Source organism: Diuraphis noxia, unplaced genomic scaffold, assembly GCF_037042655.1.
Source record: "Diuraphis noxia isolate RWA-SAM2 unplaced genomic scaffold, SU_Dnox_SAM2 contig0001, whole genome shotgun sequence".
Taxonomy (NCBI): domain Eukaryota; kingdom Metazoa; phylum Arthropoda; class Insecta; order Hemiptera; family Aphididae; genus Diuraphis; species Diuraphis noxia.
Genome location: NW_028301711.1, coordinates 73,161,432 through 73,187,235, shown reverse-complemented (window position 1 = coordinate 73,187,235; position 25,804 = coordinate 73,161,432). Strand labels below are relative to the sequence as shown.

Here is a 25,804-nt window from a genome sequence, read left to right as displayed (position 1 = left end):
ACTTAAAAATAAGTTTATGACTTATACACTTTAGCATTTATAAAAATATTTCGTCTGTATGCGTGTTTTCACTGTTTTCCTTCTTATAAGTTTTATTAAAGTTATTTCTATAATTTACATTATTTACAACAAATTCCGATTAGGTGCTCTAACAATTAACAAACCCATTATATATTATGTCATTATTTTTATAATATTATAAATGTACAGATTTCATAAATCTAAAACATAAATCATAAATATTATATCATATTTTTAAAAAAAATAAGAAAACTAACAAAAATGTTAAGACATTCAATTTTAGTAAAAAAATTGTTTATAGCCAAAGTCCAAAAGTAAGACTGTTTGTATTTGTATCTCATATACAGGCTGTTGGTTGGGTTATGCCACTTACATGATACTATGAATCTTTAGCAATATAAGTAGGGTTGACATATCCCATTGAATAGGTATTTGTAAGTTCCATTATACTGATACTATAAAGAGCTACATAATTAAAAGAAACTAATGATTTAAAAAATAATTTAGTTTTTTATGGGGAAGTTGAGTTTCTTTTTTTATGCTCACTATTTCAATATTTAAATTTTATTTTTAAGTATTGAGTTATTAATTTATTATTAACGTTTTTTTAATAAAGATAAATAATATATAAATAATTGCTTATTATCTATCACAAATTTAATCGCATATACATACAGTGGCTTACAATCAGTTTATGTTTCAATTTTAGGTCCGGATGGTCCACCAGGAACAAAAGGAGAAAAAGGATCTATTGGAGAACGGGGAGATCTTGGTTTAAAAGGATATCGAGTATATATATATATATTATAAAATATAAATAAAACATTTAAAAAAAATATCAAACAAGTCTTAAATCACATAAATACATCATAAAAGCGTTAAACAATAAATATTGCACCTATATAAGGCAGGCTCGTAGCCAGACCTAATTTTAGAGCAGTGTTTCCCAACCGGTGGTCCGTGGGCCAGTCATAGGTGGTCCGCGGTACCTTTCTTCGTTTTCTATTAAAAATTATTATTTTTTTTTTAAACAGTGAAAAATATTTTATTTCACCGTAATATCGCTTGGACGTAAGTGACGACATATTATTAGTAAAGTTTAATAATTATATATAATAGCTAGTACCTACAGTAAAATAATAAAAATTAACATTTTTCGATAAATTTTGTGTATTCTTGCTAATAAGCAAAAAAAAAAAAAAAGGTTTTACTAGTTTGCGTAAATTTGAGGTGGTCCGCGACCTATAAAATATTGTCGAAGTGGTCCGTGGTGGTAAAAAGGTTGGGAAACACTGTTTTAGAGGGATATCATATATAAAAACAATATTAATTTCTTATATCTTTAGAGAGAGGGTTCAACGATTGGATATAGCGAGAGTAACACCCTCTCTTGTACCTCCCTCGTATCTACGGGTCTTAATACAGATTATACAATATGTTCAATTTATAAATCAAATTTTTCAAGTAAATTTTCGCTATGTTAAAATGTACCTAGTTTTATTAATGTAAATGTGTTTCAAATTATATTGGAACTTTTAAATTTTCAAATCATAAAAATTATAATGTGCTATTTAAATATTTGGTTAACTTAACCATCTCATAAACCAATCTAAACCAACCTAAAAAAAATAAGTATATATTACATCATTTTCAACGGTTATTGATTATGCATGACTTTGATTATAATTGTTAAATCAAGTTTCACAATTAAAATAGACTTAAATTGTTCAAAATATTAATAACTTTATTATAATAACATCGGTATTCAATTTAAAAGTGAACAAATTTAACACTTTTTCAGGGTGAAAATGGTTTACCTGGCTCCCGTGGAATTGATGGCGATAAAGTAAGGAACAATTGGTATTTTAACAATTCAAATTTGTACGATACGACTAGATAAATGCATGTTTTATTTTATTAGAATATTTATATTAATTATGACGATAGTATATTATCATATTATTATTATTTTATTATTCAACTTTACTTTTCTAGGGTTATCCGGGTGTAGTCGGACCACCAGGACTGAAAGGATTAGAGGGATGTAATGGAACGGATGGTCATGACGGACTTCCGGGCGAAGACGGAGTTCCTGGTGAGCGAGGTCTCATAGGACTTGATGGTCTACAGGTGCATATTATTATTAATAAATAGTATCTGTGAAAAAAACCTATTAAAACTAATACCTAATTAAAAAACTGGGGAACTCAGTCTGCCGTATATATACCTAGTGTATCTTGTCAATGAGTGGGTGGCTGTATTGAATGTAGTAGGAATTAATATAGACAAGAAAAACTTGTGAGGAATCTTATGTTAAATTTTCAATCCATAGTTTTTAAATTTTAACGATGATAAACTAAACAATGATTTGCAATTTGCAAATGTTCGTGATTCTGACAACATTTGTAAAAAATTTAACTTCAAATAGGTACTCATAAAAAAACTGTAGGTACACGTGTATTTTCTATATTTTTAAAGAAGAAAAACTTATGTGGGATCTTGTATTAAATTTTCAAGTATTTTGGCCAAGCCATAACATTATTCCAACTCCTTGAAAAACCTTTACATTAGTGCAATATTTTGAAAATTGTATTCAATACAGAAAATTAAAATTTAAGCAATAGGTAATGGAATGTTTGAAGTTTGTATGAGAATGTATGCTGAACTTTTATTTTGTCAATAAAAAAACTTGGGAATGATGTTTACAATTTTAAATCTTAGTTGTTAAAATTTATTCAATTTTTAATTTTAACAACTAAGGTTTAAAATAACTCAACCACAAAATTATTGATGTATTTTGGATGTTTTTTGATAACTGTAAGATGCTTATGGGCATCTTGATGTACACTCAATTGGTTGAATAGAAGTGACCATGATAAAATTAGTCAAAAATTGCTTGTATATTATTCTTAAATTTTTGTTTTAAATTATTTGTTACTTTTTACCCTCTCCTTCCGTAATAAATAATAACAAGATTAGATTTTTATTTGAAATAACTCTCAAGTCGGTGAAACATTTTTCTGTACCAAAAGATATATATATGTATGTATGTATGTATGTATGTATGTATGTATGTATGTATGTATGTATGTATGTATGTGTGTATGCATGTATGTATGTATGAATGTATGTATGTATATTGTTACAACCAAATTAATGCGAATCGTTTAAACTTTTAAAGACAGTTGAATTCGATTTAAATATTACATTAAGATTAATATAATTAATATATTTCAAAGCTAAATTTTTTAATTTTCAACGATTTAATTACAAATAGATAAGAATTTTAATTCATGTCATAAAAAAATCGATATCATGAAATACTCATTTATTTTATATTTTTATTATTAACCATAGAATATACTATTTATTTAATAGCTGGGATTCGACTCGAAGTTATGATTTATTACCAAAACAAAATAAATAGGGTAATTAGCCAAGTATACTCACCTCCATATTTTCCTTAAATGATAGATTTTTCAAATTCTAATTTTTGGGATTTTAAAACATACTTAGACAATTTTTTTAAATTTTGAATTTTTTGGTACTATCTAAGTAGTGTCCTGTGGCAATACAAACTTCTGTTCTTTAAATGACCACCCTCCCTTTTTTACTGTACATTTTTTTTTAGGGTTTTTTTTTTAGAAAACCAGGATTTACGTAATTAAAAATTTGAATGAGCAATTTTTAAGTTATTAAAATGTTTGTACTAAGGATAATAGTCCTTAAAACTGATTTTACAAAATTAAAAATAGATGTAATATTGTAATTCATATTTATTATACTTGAAGCATTTTTAAAAATTATTTATAGTGATAGATTAATATTAGTGATTAAAATTTTCCAATCAACAAAGCTCCTATGTCTTATAAATCCTTGTAGAGCTCAAAATAACTCATAAACCAAGTACAGATACGGGTTTTGATTCTGACATGTCAACATTTTCAGAAAAATTATCCACTAACTATTTACAATTGAAAACCCACTTTTCAATTGAAAAACAGAAGTTTTTAGCTTCATTGAACACTTGTCTAGTAGTAAAAAAATCTCAAAAATTTGAAAATATAGTCTTTAATATATTTAAAAATTCCAAAAATCAGATTTTAAATAAGTGTATTATTGAATAAAAAAGAGGTAGGTAAGCATGCTTGATGTTATGAATCACTCAGTATATCACAACAATAATTTATTACAGTTTGGGTTCGGAAGTTACAGGAGTTAAAAAATTTAAAAAAATTTAAATGTGTAAAAAATTGAATCAAAATTTCAAAAAAATACACTTTATGTTTTTATTAATTTTGTACCTACATAAAGATATGTAAAATGTGCAAATATAAAAAATAAATTCATGATATCTTAATATGATGGAAAACTGTTTGTATTTTGACATTTTATTGATCTGAAAAATTATTTAAAAAAAATTTAGCTATTCGAAAGATAGTTAAATTTATTAGAATATTAATGCGGTTTAGATTAAATTCACATCGCATCGTTTTCGTTAAATCAATAGTCGGCTGCAATACAATAAAATAAATACCTACTTTAAATAATATCAATTTTTATGTTCAATATTATTATTAAAATACACAGCTCAAGAAAGAAAAAGATCAATTTTCTTTTTGAAAATATTAAATACCTATGCATAATATGCGTATGAAAAAACAAAAAAGATTCATTTTTCCGTAAAAATTTATCAAATGCCTATGCAAAATGTAAATTTTTAAGCTTACCTTTGTACAGCTTGGATTTCTAAATTGGTCTGCTATAGATCGAGAACAATAATATGATAATATATTATGCAACTCCTATAACTTCTGACATAGATTATGTCCGTGAATGTTTCAATCATTATTTTCTAGGGATTACGAGGTGATCCTGGGGATGGAGGTGCAAACAGTAAAGGCCTGAAGGGCGAAAGAGGTGAATCAAGTTCGCCAGGAGAAAAAGTAAGTCAGTTAAAAATTGTATTATAGCATACCTAAATAATTAGTACCTATGGGAATTGTTCTTATATAAAAATAATTCATAGTAAATTCAACGATATCATTGTAAATAATTCATTAGGTGTCCGTAAATAATATAATATATAAAATCCCCACAGTGGCGGCACGACCAAGAATTTTTGGGAAACGTATAACAGGCGAAAAATTTGGTGGCTGGATATACCTAGGTACCTACTGTTTTACAAAACAGTGAGCACTGTGTCTGCAATTGTCGCCGAATGACTTATATGTGTTACTACATTTAAATATCATTTAGTATTTCAGAGATATAGACTAGTTATAAAATGTTACTGTTCCATACGCACGCCAATACTGAATTCATAATACATGGTAGGTATTACAAAGAAAACTGACTAATGAAAAAATTTTTGTTCTAATCGATATTTTAAATTTTTGTTTATATATATATTTATTGATTCTTGCACTTCACTTACAATAAAACATTTTTATTTTTACTTTTTACTGAAAATAAAAAATATTAAACTTCATATAAATTCTTTTTGAAAAATTTAAAATTACCAATTTTTAAATTTGATTTTTAGATAACTTTTAATTGTAGAAACACTAGAAAAATGTATGTATGCATTCTATTCCAAGGGGTTCATTTTAGTATTTTTAAAATTTCATATTTTTTTGGAATTACACATTTATTTTAAAAGTAATAATTTCTTTATAAAATTCTAAATTTTTATAAATATATACCTACCTACTCTCATAAAATATTTAAAAAAAAGTTTTTACTTTTTGAGTTAACAATGTTGACTGGATCAACTTAAGAGTTAACAAAAATGATGAGATTTCAAAATGTTTGAAATAAACTTTTTGACTTAATTAAATGATTTTACAGTAAAAAAAATGTTCTAAACCCAGATTTATGAATTGGCTAATTTAAATTTTAAATTTTGGTTTACAAAAAATTTAAAATGCGAGTATTGACTTAATCTTAAGTTATTTAATTTGTCATGTCTTCCTTTTATATAATATCTTATATACCTACTATAATATTTGTAGACTACTCACTACTGGAGTGTAAAAATATGTAAATCATTTACACTATAATATATGTATAGCTTTCATTATCTTAGCTATTATTTTTAATTTTTAATAAAAATAAATTATGATTGTTGTTGATTATTTTAAAACATGCTAGAAAACATTTTATAAAATTTAAATTTTGATACATTTCTCTATTTATAGGGCCAACCAGGATATCCAGGAATCGAAGGTGTACAAGGTGATATTGGTATGCCAGGAGTACAAGTTAGTAAAATATATTAAAATATTTTGTTAAGATTTTCTATTCGGTATATGAAAGTTTTTCATTTTTTTATGTAGCTTTTATGACATTATGCTTGATATTAAGTATTAATAAGTTAATTTAAGTTTTTTAAAACCATTAAAGAGTTATAATGATAAATAAGGTTTTGTATTGCATTCTAACTTAGTTTTATATGTTATAAGTAAACCTAAATCGTAAACCAAGGTAAAACCAAAGTTAGGCAAGCTTATGAAAATAATTAACTCAAGTTAAGTCAAGAAGACACATCATACATGATCATAAGTTGAAAATTAACTTTTAACAAATTATAAATTTAACTTGATAAGTTTAAAGTTAATATGGAAAAAAATATTAACTCAGTTTAAATATTCTATCTATTTTTTTATATTAGTATGTAATATGCTAGGGAGTAATTTTGTCTATCTAATATAATAACATATACCTATCAATATGTATACAAAATTATTTAATCAAGTAAAATAACAAACATTTTGTGTTATTAGGTATAGCGTTAGATTACATTTATTTTATATTAATATCTACATATAAATTTCAAAACGTTTTTAACTTAATATAATATTTTTAAATCGATTGACAAAATCTAAGGTAATTCAACTGTCAATCAAAGGCAATTAAACTAGTTAAGTTCATAAGTTGATTAGAAAATAAATAAACTAGTAACTAACTTTAACTTTTTAATTAGTCAATGGCATAATTCTGACCTTTGGGTAAAACTACTTTTTGACCTGGATGCCAAAAAGACTTTTATTTTTCACCCACGGGCCATTCAAAAATTATATATATATGTCAAAGTCAAAGACTACAGAGTGTAATTTAAAAAAAAGATTTTATCTTAAAATCATGTATTTAAATGAAAATTGTGACTTATGTGAATTGTTGACAAATGATCTAGGTATACCTTATAGGTATACCGTTTTTAAATTAAAATATTAAACATTTAACATTTTTGTGTAAACATACTGAGATATAATTATTAATTTGGTTATTGTTAATGTATTAATAATTCAAATTTAGGTTGATAAATAAAATAAACAATATATAATTTTTATATGATGCCCAGATGCGGACTGGAAGGTAAAAGACCCAGTATTCTACAACATTAAACAGTCCTAACCAGTCTCTATGAGAGAAGATTATCGAATATATATAAAATATTGAGTCGGTCTGGTGTACTACAATACACTATAGCATACCTGACCAGTCCGTCCCTGATGGTACCTACCTTTTATCCAGGCATGTAGTCCTAAAGTTATTTGTGAGTATGCTTCATATGTGGCAGCTTTTGTCATCAACCCAGGCCCGTAGCCACGGTGGGAAAGGGCGTTGCCCCCTTAAAAATATTAGACAGACATTGTTTTATATATAACGCCCCCCCCCCCTAAAGTTTGCTTTGCCCCACCAGAAAATTTGGTCTGGCTACGGCCTGCATCAACCCCTCCACCTCCACCTCCTTTCAATTATATAAATTAATAACATATAATTAGTTATTATTTTATTAAGTTGATTTTAAATTATAATAACTTCAACAATGTACCTAATTAATATTATTATAAAGTATATTTATTTACCTAATACATAATATGATAATACTTCTGCCAGCTAGTTTAAAACAATTTTTGTGAAGTGGGTATACGCATGTTTTTCAGCACATACTTCCAGTCTCAAGTTTTTTTCTTTAGTATGCTCTCTTTTAAAAATTTGAAAAGTGGGTATGCGCCGCATACTCACGCATACCCTCCACTACATCCCTGCTTTTATCTACCTATATATTTAATATATTTAATATATTAATTAATAATATATATTTAAAGTAAATTTTGATGTGATAATATAGGAATTATTTTTAATTCAAAATATAAAACTTAACTAACCTGAATGCCAATTACAGGAATCACACTTTTATTTTATTACTATTATATAAATGCTTAATTTTAAAATACTTGTAATTAAGTACCTATGTTTTAAAATATTTATTATTTAAAATTGTATTGTTTAGCTATATTATATATTATATTTTAAAATAAATATTAAAGCTTTAAATGTTTTAATTAGGTTTAAAATGAAACTACTCACATTTTTTCAGGGACCTACTGGTGATCCTGGATATGATGGACTGAAGGGTGATGATGGTGACTCCCAACCAGGGCTTAAAGGTGAGTTGACATTAAATATTTAATTTGCACAAAATACCTGCCTATAATAAAAACTAAATATTAAAATTTAATATTTTTATTTACTTACCTATTAAATAATAATCGTAGAACTCATTATAATTATTCGTTTGCTTTTAAATGAATTGGTAGGTATATAAAGTAATTTTAAAAAAAATTGAATATTCATTAATTCAAAAAGTATAAATGTTTACAAAAAAAATATATTTTCATGATTTCTACTGTTTTTAGTTCTTAAATTTTTTTTTTACTTTTTTGAAAAATAACGATACGACGTCATACAGCTTTAATTTCATATTCCAAAATAGAATATTTTTCCAAGTATTTTAAGCATACAAATTTAATTTAGAATAAGTGATTTATGATTATGATAGTTATAAGTATTTAAAGTTTAGATAAGTGAATGGAATGGTACATGGTTACCCCTCAACAATTTGAACCATTACAATAAGTCAATAACTCTGCTCATCTATAATTTTAATATTTATAACTGGTAAACAACTCATTACTAGGGAATGGAATTGAATGCAAATTGCATTTTTTTCTGAATGTCCGAAAACATTAGTTTCCAAGCAAAAAGTTCATTTTATACATCAAAGAATTAAAAAATGTAACTTTTATTTTGCATTTTTAAAACTTTAATGCATTTTTTGAAAATTTTAGTGCATTTTGTGATTTTTAAGTCATTTTTTTCCACATTTTTTCTAAAAAAAAATTAAAATACCTAAATATGTATTATGTTACGAAATTATGAAATTATTGTTGACACGTGTATTATGTTACGAAATTACGAAATTATTGTTGACACGTATAGACACAAAATATATACATACAAGTTACAACAGATTATTACCCACATTAAGGTAAAGATAAGAGATAAGATACGATAAACTATTTATCTAAAGTTAATTAATTAAGGTTGTATTGTATTTAAATATTTTTTATTAGATTTATTTATATATAATAATGTGTATTTTTTATAAGTTTTAAATACAAAATTTTGTTTTTATTGAATATAAACCCATTTTTAAAGTTTTGTTAGGGCATTTTTGATGTTAAACCATTTTTTTAAGGCATTAAATCGTATTTTTTTAAGGCATTTTTCTTGTTTTTTAGAGCATTTGAATCCGGTCACTACCCATTACCAAATTAAATTTTAATAAATCAAAATACTTGAAAAATTTTTGCTTTTGAAGATGAAATTAAAACTGTATGTTGAAATTAAAAAAAAAGCTTTAAGGAATAAAATTTATCCTTTACTTGTTAGTTGTTAATATTAATTTTAAATAAAAATAAAAATGCACATAGGTGTTATAGAAATTGTATACCTACAGTATATTTCAGAGGTGGCAAACTTGCGGCTAATTAAAAAAAAACACTATTTACAATATTATCTATAAAATTATTAAAAATTAATTTTTTAACATTTTGGCTCTTGATATCATTATATTTATCCATGTAGCTCGTGGACGTATTCATATACGGTATATTTCAACATTATTTGGTCTCATCAACCATAGTTATATTTTTGCAGGTAATATTGGAGATGATGGAGATCGAGGAGAACCAGGACTCCCAAGTACAATATCTGAAAATGAAAAAAATTTGGATCCTCTTCCGGATTCTACTGCATACAAAGGGCTTCCAGGAGATCGTGGTCCAAGAGGAGAAAACGGAATACCTGGTCCCAAAGGTGAAATTGGCACTAAAGGTCTAAAGGTAAGTAAATTACTGTAATAAGTATTTTTTATAACTTCATCAATATAGAATTAAAAATATAATTATTTATTTTACTTTAAAACGTAATTTAAAAGTTAAAACTACACATCGGCGTAATTAGAAATTTGAACAAGGGGGTGCTTAAGCTCCTGATTTTTTTGTGACTTAATGGGACATGGGACCTAACTTTTTAAATAATACCTTAGGGCGCTAATTTTTACTTGGGGGTGCTAAGGACCTATGCTAACCTCCCCCCTTAGTTGCACCCATGAAATTACATAGTGTTATGTTATAAGTGAACAGGTAACTTAAGAGAATGTCAGCGCACTATTTGTTTTCTCTCTCTGACCCTCGCGTAACATAGACAAAACGCATTTATGAAGAATCATTTTTTCTATGTCTTTAAGTAATTTTAGAGTAAAACCTTCCATTACAAAAAAGATAAAGAATAATATTTTTGAGGGAATGACATATCGATTTTATATTTTATTGATATTTGACTTTCAAAATCAACAAAACAACACTGTACATTTAAATAATGTTTAAATTATTAAGAGACAATATTTAGACAAATCGATATGTCATTCCCTCAAAAATATTATTTTCTATCTCTTTGTAATGGGAGGTTTTACTCTAAAATTACTTCAAGATATAGAAAAAATGATTCTGCGTATATGCGTTTTGTGGTTTTGTCTATGTTACGAGTGAGCCAGAAAGAGAAAACAAATAGTGCGCTGATATCCTCTTAATATATTATACATAGTATACCTAGTGGCGAAGCGTCATAGGAGACATTGAGACAACGACACAATAACGTCTCACCCTTAGAAATTAGAATACGGGATAAATAATATTTACAAATTTAACGTAGTTTAAATTATTAATATGATTTATGTTTCAATAGGTATTAATATAATTAAAATCGGGTTTTCGTTGTACAGTTATAGAATTCTTAAAATAGATTAGATGCACGCAATACAGCTGTGCGTTCGAGCTGGCGATGCGGGTCATTCAAAATATGATATTACATCAATTTCTCCTAAGTAAGGGGACGAGAGTACTGGGGTAATTTTAATGTTAGTGAGATTTACTATCTTCACTGTGAAACGTGTGTCTCGCCGTTTGTATTACTTGTTCTCAATAATTGTCGATGTTGCCGTCACGTTGTAACGCCATCGTCCACTGAAAATTGTGATAGATACGTGTTTCTTAACATTTTTTTTCAACGCCTCCTCAACCGAAAAAAACTTACACCTCGCCATTAAGTATATCTATATATTAGTGTAAGTATGTGTGTAATGTTGATATTATGTCTAAACATACGTCGCATGATGTATTTAATGCATTTTCTGAATCGCAAAGTTCAATTGGGAAAAAAGTTGAAAAAGTTGATGCTAATTTGAAAAAATAAAATATATTATTCTGGTACCTACTTAAGTTATCTAAGATTTTTTTATTTAATTAAATTGAGTATTAATAAAACAATTAGGGACTAGGGATTCAAGCTATTAGAATTTTTTAGATCTGATTTACCCTATAATTTTAGTAAGTACCTACTAAACGAAGTAATGATGTAAGATCTAATGCATTATTATTTTTAATTAAAGGGTCGCCCTGGATATGATGGATTCAAAGGAATAAAAGGTAATTTATATAATATTTATTTATATAAAGGGTGTTTTATTTATATAATCAATGCTTCATGTGATATTATATTATTTAGATCTTAAATGTATTGGATGAAATATATAAAATATAATAATAGGTATTTAAGAGGACGCCACACCCGCGTGTGTTGTCTTCGTCTTTCAAGTGCGTAACATGGCAAGTTTTATGCCCAGCAGTTCCAATTTAGCTCCGTTAGTTTACAACTTAAAGTAAATTAAAAATACTCATAAGTTGCTTCAAAATTGAAATATAATAAAAAAACCTCAGTGAAAACTTAGATAATGATGTTACCTTTAATTCTTATAAGAGGACAATTTACTCTAAGTTGTAAACTAACGGAGCTAAATTGGAACTGCTGAGCATAAAATTTGCCATGTTACGTACTTAAAAGACGAAGACGGCACATGCGGGTGTGGCGTCCTCTTAATATTTATGTAAAATGTGGAGTAACCAGTGAATACAGGCTCGCAACACTATAGTTGGCCAATTTACTCAATGCGGAAAAACAGTATAGGTAGTAGGTAGGTACACCAATGTACAAGAAATATCTTGAAAATAATAAATACCTACTTACATAACACTCGAAAACAATTTCTATTTTGAGAAGGATTTTAAAGAAATAATTATAAGTTATGTGATGATTGGTGATGTAATTTTCTAAATCTATCTGAAATACAATTAAATGATAGGTACGCAAAAATACAAATATTTTATGATATATTTTACTGAATATGTTATGTTTGTTATATTTAATGCATTAATATGTGTAGATTTGTAGTTCTGAGATTTATAATTAATAATTTTTTGATGTAACAACAGTATTGTAATATTAGAAAACTGAATCACGACAACATGAGTTAAAAAGTAATGTTAGAAAACAGTTCAACTTGAATTAAAAGTATTAAATAAACGCTAGAGTAAAGTTAAAATTAAACTAGTATACTCTGCAATATAAAAATGCTGATGTGTATATTTTAGGTGCACAAGGTAATGTAGGTCAAAGAGGAAAAGATGGAAATGTTGGTCAATTTGGTCCAAGTGGCATGAAAGGTAATATTAAAAAACCAATATTATATTTTCACAAGTTCACAAAAATATACCACCATGAAAATTATGTACAGGCGATAAAGGAGCTCCAGGATACTCAGGATTAGCAGGCGAAGATGGACTTAAAGTAAGTGCAGATACAATAGATATTTTATTAAATGATGTATTTTATTACTTTTTTGATTTTACTAGACGTAAATTGTTAATGATATATAATTATAAAATAAAATACACATCCACTTATTGATTAATTTGTAATAAAGGGTGAAATTGGTGAACCTGGACGTGTAGGAATTCCTGGAGTGCAAGGTGGTGAAGGAGAACCAGGCATATATGATCCTAATTTAGATGAAATTAGGAATGGTTCTGAAGGACCTCAAGGACCAGTTGGTAAGTTGTTCTACTGATATTACATAATTATGATATGGACACAATTAGCGATGGGAAAGAACTCATAAATGAGTATTGCAATACTCGATACATTTGAATAAAATAAGTCACGGGTTTTTTCTTAAAAAATGTTATTTATACATATAATTCGTGTAATTTTAATTAATTAATAAAAACAATAAAATGTAATAACTAAATTTAAAATAAAAAATAATTTTCTACAATTCTGCAGTCAATACATATTCATCAATGAGATAAGTGAAATAATTTAGTTATATAGACTATAGTCATAGATATCGGTTGATATTTGGAGGTAAGATTTTAAATTGTTACCTCCAAAGGATAATCGTGTTTTCATCGGCTTCGCGTGATAACAGTTCGAAATAACGATAAAAATAAGTTGTTGATAATGTGAAGTAAATACTAAATGTTCTAAATATCATTGTCTTAGTTTTAATTACTGTTTATTAATTCGAATGTATAAAATAATTATAAACTCGACCAATCGTCTATATTATAAATATAATATATAAATTTAACAAATCACTATGTTAAATAAATAAATACAAATGTAACTGTTTAGGTCCTGAAGGTCCCAGAGGAGAAGATGGATTACCAGGAAGGGTTTGTTATAATTTTAATTTAATTTTAAATTTTAAATTTATATTATTTATATAATTTCAGATTGGTCAACCAGGAATTGTAGGACCACCTGGTGAACCAGGACCACCAGGTAATAATCCTTAAAATAATTCATAGCACTAAAATATTGAAAAAATAGTTATGAATTTTATTATAATTTATAGGTATTCCTGGATCAAGAGGTCCAAAAGGATTATCTGTAAAAGGAGAACCAGGAGTTGAAGGTAAGTTATGTTTTTACATTTTTTTTAAATATAAATTTGTTGACTACCTACTAAGATTTATGAAAATAGAAATAAAACATTAGAAGCTAAATAAAAAAAACAAAGTATGCATGTAAAAATATTAATAGGCTGGTATATTCAATGCAATTTTTTTTTGATTACATCACATTTTTTATAACTACAAATATGATTTTATTTTATCCAACTTGATTCATACTTATAAACATTACATACATATATATAAACTGAGATAATTAAGTAGTCTTAAGATTCGTCAATTCTTATTAGTGATCAAACTTTATCATTGCCTATTTGGCTATGTAGTATTTTATAATAATTATTGATTTCTATGTAAAAGGTTTTTATGATTCAGGTGCATGTGAATGGATTTATATATTAATGAACGCAAGTAAAAATGATTTGTAGGTCTCATTTGAAAAACATGTACACAAAAATCTTATTTATTTTAAACTATTAAAGTACCTTTATAAATTTTTTAATTATCTGATATAATAATATTAGTAACCAGTTCACATGATCCATTCATTTACAACTTTCTTTATAATTCAATAAAACTTAATTATTATATAATCTATTTGATTTATTTTTCTTCTAATCTACAGTATAAGTAGACATATGGTTCAAACAGTGTTGGGTGGTAACGTTCCAAAAATAAAGTGTTACCGTAACACGCGTTACTTTGCTTGTAACACATCATGTAATTTCATTACAATTATTTCCAAGTAACAAAAATGTAATGGAAATTACTTTTGACAAGTCACAGTTTCTAAATATGAAGTACGAATTTTCCTATTGTGAAATGATAAAAATATTTACATGTCTATACTTAATAATGCAGGTATTATTATATTTACCAATCTAAAATGTATATATATATACATATTTTATTTTAACTTGCCACGATTCAATTTTTAATGGTTTTGACATTTGACATGCCTAATTGCACTGTAAATCACGAGAACGGTTAATTAAATTTATTATTTAATTTGATTCCTATAAATAGGTATTTTCCTCGAACGTTTCCTATGAATATCTAGCGTGAACTATTAAGTTTTATAAATTCACTCCTATTAACTATACAGATATGCAATATTATTTTTCTGATAATTAAATAAAATCGAAATATTTACATTGCACCATTATAAATCATTATAGCCATTTGTCATTTATAAGAAACAGTTGAATGATCTATTTTAATCAGAAATTGATGCAACTCCAACTGCCCATAACAGTGATGAAATTTGTTCAATATAATCTCCAGGTGAAGACGATTCTCTTCAATTTCTCTTTGATGATGAAGGCGTTGAAGACCATATCCAGAAATTGAAAGATTTCTCGAGGCTCCTTATACATCTGATCTCACAGTTTTGAATTCAATGACATTACTAAAGAATATTTTTATTAAATACAAGTTACAACACAGCTTTATAATCCAGTGCTTCTGTAGAGCGATTATTTAGTGTTGCAGGGGACATATGTTCTAAAAAAAGATCCCGTATGAGTGATAAAAACTTAGAAGATACCATATTGTGTAAAGTTAATTTAAAAACAAATAAATAATAATATTGTATTTTAAAAATTAATGAAATAAAGAAAAGGTTTTAATTTATTTATTAATTTATTTAATAAGTATAGGTTTATAAAGTAAGTTTGTGGCATCAATACATAATACTTGCTATATAATGATTGATTACTATTAATAAGTAGGTAAAATATTACTATTGTTGTGTAAATATGTATTAACTATTTACTGTACATATTTTTCAAATTATACTTTTTTACTTCAGGTAATGTGTTTTTGATTACATTATTGCCTGCCGAATGAAAATAGCTAAGAAATTGAAAAAAAAGTATTTTTTTTTATGTAACGAAAAAGTAATGACTTATGATTTACTTTTCTATTTGAAAAATAAAGTAATTTCATTACAATTTTATTTGAGTAACGAGTAAAATTTATGTCTAAGTAATGAGTAAAGTAACATAATTATTTTTTAAAAGTAACTTACCCAAAACTGGGTTCAAACCATTGAAAACTACATTTGAATGAGATGAAATTAAATATATATACAGTGGCGGATTTAACGGTTGTTTAGTTGGCAAATGCCGACGAGGCCCCCTCCTTAATTGTGTACTGAGGCCCACCTAAATTATGAAATTGATTTTTTTTAATTTTGACAAAAAAAAAAAATGTATATTGCAAACTGGAATATAATTTACTATTGTTTTATTAATAAAATAATTTAAGTATTTAGAAATACTTCAATTGTTCAATATGTACGTAAATTTAAGTTATTCAACATTCTCAATTCTACGTAGTGGACATTGATCACAAATAATATTATTTATAATAATTATAATCGATGTTACAGCGTAATCAATTTCGCTGCGTCGGTTTTCCCATACAATACAAATATTAGTATACACCATAGTCATCATACCAATTATTAGGTACCTACTTTGTTATCGTGGAAACTAAAATAACCATCTAGTATCAACAGTCATTACTCATTTTGAGTTTGTAGCTATGGTTTTGTAAAATAGGGGTAAGTATGTTACTGAAATTTTTTACGAGGCCCCTCTTATGGATTTGCCGACTTTATTTAAACCCTTAACTCCGCCACTGTATATATATAATAATACATACATTCATTTGTATACCCAATAAGTAAAAATGGTTATGCATTATTTTAAGATATATAAATTAGTAATTAGTTATTAAAAGTAATTTTGATTACATCAAAATAATTCTAATAAAATTACATTCCTCGCTACTTATATAGTAACTTTGTGGCGTTAATTTTTTCACAGAAATCTGTTATTTTATTACGGTACCCATTACACATTTTTTTAAATTTTGTTTTTTAAACAATAAGTACTGGTTAATAAATAATAACTACTATCTAATTAAAGTAATATTTAATAACTATCAATGGTACTGATTTGAGACCATTTATATGTTATATAATTTGAATATTATTTTAAACATGTTCAGTATTTCTCAAAATTCCTTATTTAAGCCTTTAAAAAATGAATGATTAGCATTGACTTAATATGAGTAAAAATAATGTTAAATAATATCAATAGGTATATAATTTGTGTTGATATAGTTTTAATTTGTTATTAAAGGTTTGGCTGGACCACGGGGAGAACAAGGACCTCTAGGAGTTCCAGGACCTGTTGGCCCAATTGGTGAAAAAGGAATTCATGGTGTAACTGTGTTTGGGCCCCCTGGTGAAGATGGCCGCATGGGTAAATATTATAATTTGTTATTAGTACATACAAAAATAGAATTATATTATTGAAATATCAGAAGTTTTAATGAAGAATATGACTTGCATTGATAACAAATTGTACTTTCATACTTATAGTGTACAATACTTACAAATATAACAAATTTTTTTAGGTCGTGATGGTTCTCAAGGACCTAAAGGAGACCAGGGTGATCAAGGATTTAAAGGTTTGAAAAATCGTGCTTATGCATATTTGTTTTGTTTAAACTTAAAACTCAATAACACAGTAAATAATTAATTTAATGCATGCGCCTATTAAATATCATACTCGACTAATAGTAAATCAAAATTTTTTGAATACACCTAATACCTACAGCTAACTAAAATTAATTTGTGTTAATTTATTCTAAAATTGTTCATAAAAAAAATATTAGGTTATTATTTTTTGAGTCAAGTACCTTAATTTTAGAGAGAGATAGAAAAATAAAGAGAGTTTTGAAAATATAATTATATTTTAAAATTACACATTCTATTTTTAGGACCAAAAGGTTTCCCCGCAACACGACCAGGAGAACGAATTGTTGGTCCACGTGGAGCTCCCGGTATCCCAGGATCTTCTGGTATACCTGGAATGCCCGGTTTTCCTGGTAAGAATTTATTAAAACATACTATATTGTGTTAGTTTTATTATTATTATAAATAATATAAAATGTATACTAAACAACATTTATTTTCAGGATTTCCTGGTAGAGATGGATTAAAAGGACTTCCGGGAGATGATTGTGGCTACTGCAGTCCAGGTTAAATAATACTATTATCGGTTAAACTATTATCAAACATCTAGTGTTATATAATTTGTTTATGTTATGATTTTAATTTATTTACTCAACTCTTAAAATACTGTATTTATAATTAGATATAGTTTTTACTTTGAAAAAATATTTAAAATTTAAAATAAATGAATATAAGAGGTATTTAACATGTCACATATGTCAATAAATTATTATAATTTTATTATTATAGCTCATCAATACTTTTATTTTCATAGGCATTGATGGACCGAAAGGTGATGTTGGAGTTGATGGACAAAATGGTGCACCAGGAGCTCCAGGTAAAAATATTTACAAATATATTTTGTTCTATCACTCTGGAATAAAATATAAATTATAAGAAATATGAATTACCAATAATATTTAACAAATAACTCAGTTCTGTACATGTAGCAAGTTAAATTAAAATTAAACTTTTGATCCCTTTTATATTTATTTAGTCACAAAACTGATGATTGTTTGATTCATAAAAAATTTTCTAGGACTTGCTGGTTTAAATGGATTACGAGGAGTTAAAGGAAAGATGGGTGCACCTGGATTACCAGGTAAAATTAATTTAAATTGTGCTTAGTGTTAAACAATTTTTATCTAATATTTTTTTATTATAATTTGTATATCTGTTAGTGATATAGTTATTTCATTTTGGATTATTTACATTTATAGGTTATAAAGGATCATCTGGAAGACCTGGGTCAACAGGTTTGTATTATATCATATCATTGGACATAAACAATATGCAAATAAAATATTTTTTTTTGTGAAATTGACTGAACTGAAGTTTTTTGTTAGGACTGGCTGGATTACCTGGAATGCAAGGAGAGAGAGGAACACTTATATACGAAGATTCTAATACAGAATTAATACCAGGTGAAAAAGGTCCAAAAGGATTCCCAGGCAGAGAAGGCGATATGGGTTCAATAGGGTATTTACGTGTATTTTATTCAATCATTTAATTAAATCAACAATATCATAAAAATATAATAATAATATTGGACGTAGTTATAAATCATATTTTGCCCAAATATTTTAAAATAGTTTGATTATAATTTTTATATTTTACAGCTTGCCTGGACTGCCTGGATTACCTGGCCGTATGGGTAGAAAAGGAATGAAGGTAAATCAACATTTAGCATACTTCATAAATCAAATAAAAATTAATAACAAATTTATTTAAGTAAAAAATATTCATATATTTTAATTCTATCACACATAATTAGGGACATTATGGAGATTCAGGATTACCAGGTACCGATGGTCGTCCTGGAGAGCATGGTAGAACTGGATTAAAAGGAGACCCTGCTGATGAATTAAATCCTGAAAACTTAAAAGGAAACGAAGGGTATGTTATGTTATAGATAAAAAAAAAAAATAATTGTTGCAAATAAATAATAGTAACAAGTATATTGAATATTTAGTATTATGATATCTTTAATTTATAAATCTACAATGATTATCATGTTATAGGTATCCTGGTATTTCTGGAACTAAAGGTGAACATGGTAATCCAGGTGCTGATGGTGAACCTGGTGATAGCAGTCAATATACCGCTACTAATATAGGAGAAAGAGGCATTAAAGGCATACCTGGTGAAAAAGGTGTGATATGTAAAATAAAATATATTGTGATATTTTTATAACTTCAGTTCAAATTTCTATTTTAAGGTCAACCTGGAAGTAAAGGACAGAAAGGAGTAGAAGGAGATCAAGGTATTAAAATCACATAACTCTATAAAAATAAATTATAGCATGTTAATGTTTTATTTTTAAAGGTTTTGTTGGATTTGCTGGCGCAGCTGGTCCTCCTGGTATAGTAACTGAAGGTCCTCCCGGGTTAAAAGGTATTAAAATGAATATTAAACAGCTGTAATCATGCTATTCTAACCTAACTGTTCTCTTTTTGTATATTTATTGTTTTATTTAATTTTAAATACTCTAACAACTTACAATTTACTGTAAAATTATTTATAATAGTACATACTACATAGTATTATAGTAGAGTACAGTAGCGTACGCAAGAGTAGAGTTCTAGGGTTCTCTAAGGTTCTGAACACTCCCCTCCCTGAAATTACTCCTATTTAAAAAAAAATCTTATTTACCACCATTTTAATGCATAGGATCAATTAATCGTTGGTAATTTTTAAAAGATATAAAATACATTTTTAATTTACTATTTATTATAATTTGTTAAAATTATAAATAGTAATATAAAAACTGTTTAGCAAAAAGTAATGTAAATTGTTTACTCTTCATACGCAAAACAAATATCTCAAACACAAGTCATAACACTCATAAATGTAATGTATTTATTTCATAGAAATTTATTTTTAAGCAAATAAGTTAGTATGACAAAAAAAAAAAAAAACAACTAATTGATTAGAAAATTGTTTTAATACTCTTATAGGTATTTTGAATTCTGATCAACCATTTTATCTAATTTATTTACTATTCGAACTTTAACCATATTATCGCTGTATTGTAAATTGTAGTTGACACATATTTATTGAATATTTTGATGCGCATATTTACAAATTAAAAAATAAAAATATTTTGCAAATTTTTACCTTAAAATTGTATTACATAATCATTTCAAAGAACTACATTTTTCTTAAGTATAATATTGTTTAAAATTTTTAAACCAGCATAAGTCCAAATGGTTTTGGATAATGTTTTTGTGCCGTTCATTCCTGTTGATCAAATATGATTCAAAATAATATCGTATATTTTTATGAGTGTGGTTTTTGATTGCTTCACTAAGGTTTCCATGTCAAACAATCTAGTTATCTACTAAAATACTATGTTCTCAACATGCATGATGACATGCTTTAAATTTTAAAAATCTGTTCATGAACTATCACAAAAATTCAGATGTCTTAATTAAAGCCTATGACATTTATAGGATATCCTGGTACTATGGGCGATCAAGGATTAAAAGGAGAAGAAGGAACTCCAGGAAAACCAGGTCCTATTGGATTACCAGTATGATAAATATACATATTTAAAAACCTTTGAATAATTAGTTAAATAAGTAAACTTGATAAGCTAGATTGAAAACAAAATCATAAGAATAGTTGTTATTGAAAAACTTATAGGGTCCACCAACTCAAAAAGGAGATCGTGGAGAACCAGGTCAAAGCATATTAGTTGGAGAAATTGGTGATCGTGGTATTAAAGGAGAAAAGGGTGAACCTGGAGAAGAAGGGTATGAAATAAAAATAGTAAAAATAAATGTAAATGTTTAAGAAAATTGTAAAACTCGGTGTAAAATTTAATTAAAATATTAATATTATAGAAAAATTGATAGATGAAATTACATTGTACATTCTAAATCATAATTCAGAAAATTCAATATTGTAATCTACCTGCTTGCATCTATTTTTAGATTCTGCGCGGAGTGAGAAATGTATTGATTTTACCATGTTATGTGTTTTTTTTTCAATTTTTAATTTTTTTTATAAGCATTCAAAGTTTGAATTTTGATAAAATAGATAAAAATCACATCAATTTGCAAATTATTTTAAGCTAGAAATTCATAAAAAATTTTCTATTTAAATCTAAGATTTGAAAATTTAATACAAGTTTCCTTACAAGTTTTTCAAACTTTATCACAAAAAAAATGTCCACCAGAAATTGAAATTAAATTTTTATGGGCGTTTGAAATTTAAATTTTTACAATATTGGATTTTCAGTAGATTTAGCGATCTTATTTTGGCCTAACTCTAACACAAATGACCGCAGATACTTGAAATTTTCACTGAATATTTATATAGGCATTTTCTATATTTGATAAAATGAGCTATTAACTGACATTTTAATTTTTCAACTTTTTAGTTTTTTTTTTCTGTAAATATCGATATAAATTTATTTGTTGGGTGGAAAAGTTTGAAAATGTAATTCAAACACCTAACACATTATTACAATAGCAGCTGAAAAATATTAAAAATACATGGACACGGTTTTTTTTTATAAGCATTTAAAGTTGAAATTTTGACTAAAGACGTAAAAATTACGGTAATGTTCAAATTATCTTAGATAGAAATTCATAAAAGTTTTTCTTTTTATATCTAAGATTTGAAAATTTAATACAAGGCTCCTAACATATTTTTACAATAGCATTTGAAGAATAAAAGAAATATATAGTCACAATTTTTTTTTTATAAGCATTCAAAGTTTAAATTTTGACAATATTGTAAAAATCACGAAAATTCGCATTTATTGTTCTTTTTAAATTTAAAATTTGAACATTTTTAATAATCTATAATATATCCTAGACAAATAAACTGTCTCCGCTCAGAATCGTTTTTCGTATACAATGATATAATATCATTGGATTCAAATTTAATTTCATCCATTGACCATTACAGTAACTTGTAACCTACTGTACAGCAGAGCGACGGTAGCCGCGTCACATCCATGACTTACTCGATTTTTTCTCCTTTAAATAAATATACTAGTCTCTACTAGCATGTATTTGTACCGCTGTACTTTAAAAATATTACAAAATTCCAAATATTTTTTAACTATAAATTGAGAAGTTGTTTATCATTATCATATTTATTTTTTAATGTTTATAACTGTACTAATAATGTTTTAATTATTTACAGAATTGAAGGCAATAGAGGTTATCCTGGTTTAGATGCAGAAGTTGGGCCAAAGGGTCAAAAAGGCAGTCCTGGGATTATAGGCCTAGCTGGAAGACCGGTAATCTAGCTATCCATAATTATATGATTTAAAATACAATTTTAATACATTTGAAAACAAATTACTCAGTTAAATATGAACTGTATAGTCTAAAATATTACATATTATTAGCTTATGTAAATTAAAACTACATGTTTCTTTTAGTTTTCATATTTTATATGTTTAAAGTGATTAGTTTTTTTTAGTATATTATGATGTTATATTGTACTATATAAATTTATTAATTCAGAGATAAATCTAGGGTATAAAAGGCGAACGAGGAATATCAATTAGAGGACCTCCTGGATTACCTGGAGCACCAGGATTAGCTGGTTTATCAATTGGTTTCGGTTCAGTGGGCCCAAAAGGTATGCAAATATAGTTAACAGGTTTATTTTTTTGAATAACAGTACAAATGGAATCTTATATTTAGGAATTGATGGTGAACCTGGTTTAAATGGAACTAAAGGCTTAAAAGGAGAATGGGGATTAGTTGGTAAGTAAATAATGAACATATTTCTAATATAATTAAAATTTTAATTTAATATTGTTTTTAAAAATATTTTATTTAAATACTAAACGATAAACTGAACTTAATCTATAGTTGATATACATAACCACATAGTTAAAGAATTTACTATAAGTAGTACAATATTTATATAATGTATATAAAATTAACACAATGATAAACTTAAACGAAACTGAGTTACATTATTGTCAATAATTGTGGCATATTACTTTTTCCTATTTTAATAATGTTTATTGAAATTTACACAAAATGAATTATAACTCAATCAAGTAACATAAATATGGAACTTTATAATAAATTAAATGTATTTCATGGTGAATGTATTTTATTTTTTTTTTTGCATTTACAGGACTCAGAGGAATAGATGGTGATCGGGGTCCGGAAGGTAAACAAGGAAGAAATGGACAAATGGGAAAACTAGGTACCTATTATGCTTAATTAATATAAAAAAAAGTCTTAGCTTGTACTTCTGAAGTAATCTATATTTTTTATGAATTAAGTACATAATTATTATGAAAAGTGTGTTATTTATTGTAAGTACATAAAAAATTATAAGTGATGAAATAATTCAGTTATAAACATGGACTTAAATGTTTCAAGAATACTAATCAGTTATTATTATTTGATTCTCATTGTTTTGAGTAATACTTACTTCAGCTAAATTGGGGTTTAAAACTACATTTTTTAGATCTTTAATTTTAAAATGTTCCATAAGTCCATTAAATTGTGTGTGTATTGGCCTTATTTACAGAATTTAAAAAATGTTCTGAATGATTCACAGTTAAATTAATATGACCTGATTGTGGTATGATTTCTATTCATTCTGTAATAGTAGTTAGTTTGTAGTCTCCGGTAAAAGTTCTCTTTGGGTAGTTGGAATTAATATATTTTTATCTTGGTTTATTATTTTAAATTATATTAGATTACGGGAGTCCCAGTAGGTTACACACCAACAAATTCCCAATATTATTATTGGTGGTTAAATATTCAATAATCATAAAAATTATATCTACATGTTGGATTTTTTATTTACAACATAGTGAAATTTAGTATATATGTATACTTGTTTAGATATTTGAGTTATTTTAAAAATATTTTTAAATTCATAACTAGCCACCTACTTATGATATACATAATATATAATATTGAAAATTCCAAATGCTATAAATTATTTCAAAATTACCCAATTTCTGTAATAGCACTAACTCAAAAACAATAATTATATTAAAACCATTGTTCATCTATTGTAAAAATAAATATACAATAATAGATATTTGTGATATATATGTAAATCGTACCAATCTTCTGAATTTTTTTATCATATTAACATTTTATAATTATAATAATTTTAATGATAATATCTTTATACTAAGAAGTAAGAATGATAAAACAAAAAAAAATATGCAATATTTTAAGCTTCATTTTTACTATTTTAAGGTGATACTGGTCCAACTGGTGATACTGGCGATAATGGAATTCCAGGTATATAATAAACAAAAATATAATTCAAATTTCTTAGTTTTTAAGATATTGAAAAAAAATCAATATTTTTATCCAAATATATCAGAATGTGCTTATAAGTTTTTCAGTTAAAAGCAAACTCATTATATTTTTTATTTTTATATTTTAGGACTTAAAGGTTTTGATGGAAGACCAGGTATTTTTGGTCAAATCGGTGAAAAAGGAAGTATGTATAAATTCACTATTGGAAAATAAGTACATTATACAAACACATTATGATATTAAAAATAATTAAATTGTATGATGTGATTTAAAACATTTATAGGCCGTGGAGATTTTGGTATGGAAGGAGCACCTGGATTAAGAGGACAAATAGGTGAAAAGGTATTGTAATTTTTTAAATTATAACACCAAATTAGTAATCTTAAACTTTTTAATAATTTAGAATTTAAGAATTATTTGAATTATTTGATCACATTTTTTACAAAAATTATGCTTAGGTAATTTCTGATAGAATACAAGTGAATACTTATTGGAAACATAAAATATTATCTTAATATATATATATATAAAGGCATTAAACATTATTATACTAAAAACAGTTTTTTGGTTTAAAACTAAATATTAATCGTAGCTCTAATATTCAAATATCTACCCAATGCAATGTTATACCTCAGGGTGTAACAGGAATAGCTGACTAAGCTAACCATATAATAACTTTTATTCTTATTAATATCACAATTATTTAATTTATAATTAAAACAATCATAACTTAATTTAAAACAATAATTATGATACTATTATATAGATTTTTAGTTAGTTGTACATGCCATTTATTTTTGTTATACTCTGTACAATTTAATATAAAAATA

The 25,804-nt window shown here is 26.1% G+C and overlaps 1 protein-coding gene across 1 annotated transcript in view; it reads left to right on the top strand.

Moving 5' to 3' along the window:
- LOC107168428 (uncharacterized) overlaps nt 1-25,804 on the top strand; it is a 53,553-nt gene that overhangs the window by 16,775 nt on the left and 10,974 nt on the right. Inside the window, exons 4-39 of the mRNA XM_015517833.2 lie at nt 731-810; nt 1,823-1,867; nt 2,017-2,151; nt 4,881-4,967; nt 6,222-6,284; nt 8,408-8,477; nt 10,030-10,214; nt 11,822-11,858; nt 12,861-12,932; nt 13,004-13,056; nt 13,193-13,319; nt 13,903-13,943; nt 14,004-14,052; nt 14,126-14,185; nt 17,333-17,455; nt 17,610-17,663; nt 17,976-18,083; nt 18,174-18,236; nt 18,485-18,547; nt 18,749-18,811; nt 18,930-18,965; nt 19,056-19,188; nt 19,329-19,380; nt 19,484-19,605; nt 19,731-19,861; nt 19,928-19,972; nt 20,035-20,103; nt 21,162-21,241; nt 21,355-21,464; nt 22,867-22,963; nt 23,205-23,310; nt 23,376-23,438; nt 23,821-23,892; nt 24,909-24,953; nt 25,102-25,158; nt 25,258-25,316. Of these exons, the coding sequence (XP_015373319.2) occupies nt 731-810; nt 1,823-1,867; nt 2,017-2,151; nt 4,881-4,967; nt 6,222-6,284; nt 8,408-8,477; nt 10,030-10,214; nt 11,822-11,858; nt 12,861-12,932; nt 13,004-13,056; nt 13,193-13,319; nt 13,903-13,943; nt 14,004-14,052; nt 14,126-14,185; nt 17,333-17,455; nt 17,610-17,663; nt 17,976-18,083; nt 18,174-18,236; nt 18,485-18,547; nt 18,749-18,811; nt 18,930-18,965; nt 19,056-19,188; nt 19,329-19,380; nt 19,484-19,605; nt 19,731-19,861; nt 19,928-19,972; nt 20,035-20,103; nt 21,162-21,241; nt 21,355-21,464; nt 22,867-22,963; nt 23,205-23,310; nt 23,376-23,438; nt 23,821-23,892; nt 24,909-24,953; nt 25,102-25,158; nt 25,258-25,316 (2,855 nt within the window). The remainder of the gene's footprint in view (nt 1-730; nt 811-1,822; nt 1,868-2,016; nt 2,152-4,880; nt 4,968-6,221; nt 6,285-8,407; nt 8,478-10,029; nt 10,215-11,821; nt 11,859-12,860; nt 12,933-13,003; nt 13,057-13,192; nt 13,320-13,902; nt 13,944-14,003; nt 14,053-14,125; nt 14,186-17,332; nt 17,456-17,609; nt 17,664-17,975; nt 18,084-18,173; nt 18,237-18,484; nt 18,548-18,748; nt 18,812-18,929; nt 18,966-19,055; nt 19,189-19,328; nt 19,381-19,483; nt 19,606-19,730; nt 19,862-19,927; nt 19,973-20,034; nt 20,104-21,161; nt 21,242-21,354; nt 21,465-22,866; nt 22,964-23,204; nt 23,311-23,375; nt 23,439-23,820; nt 23,893-24,908; nt 24,954-25,101; nt 25,159-25,257; nt 25,317-25,804) is intronic.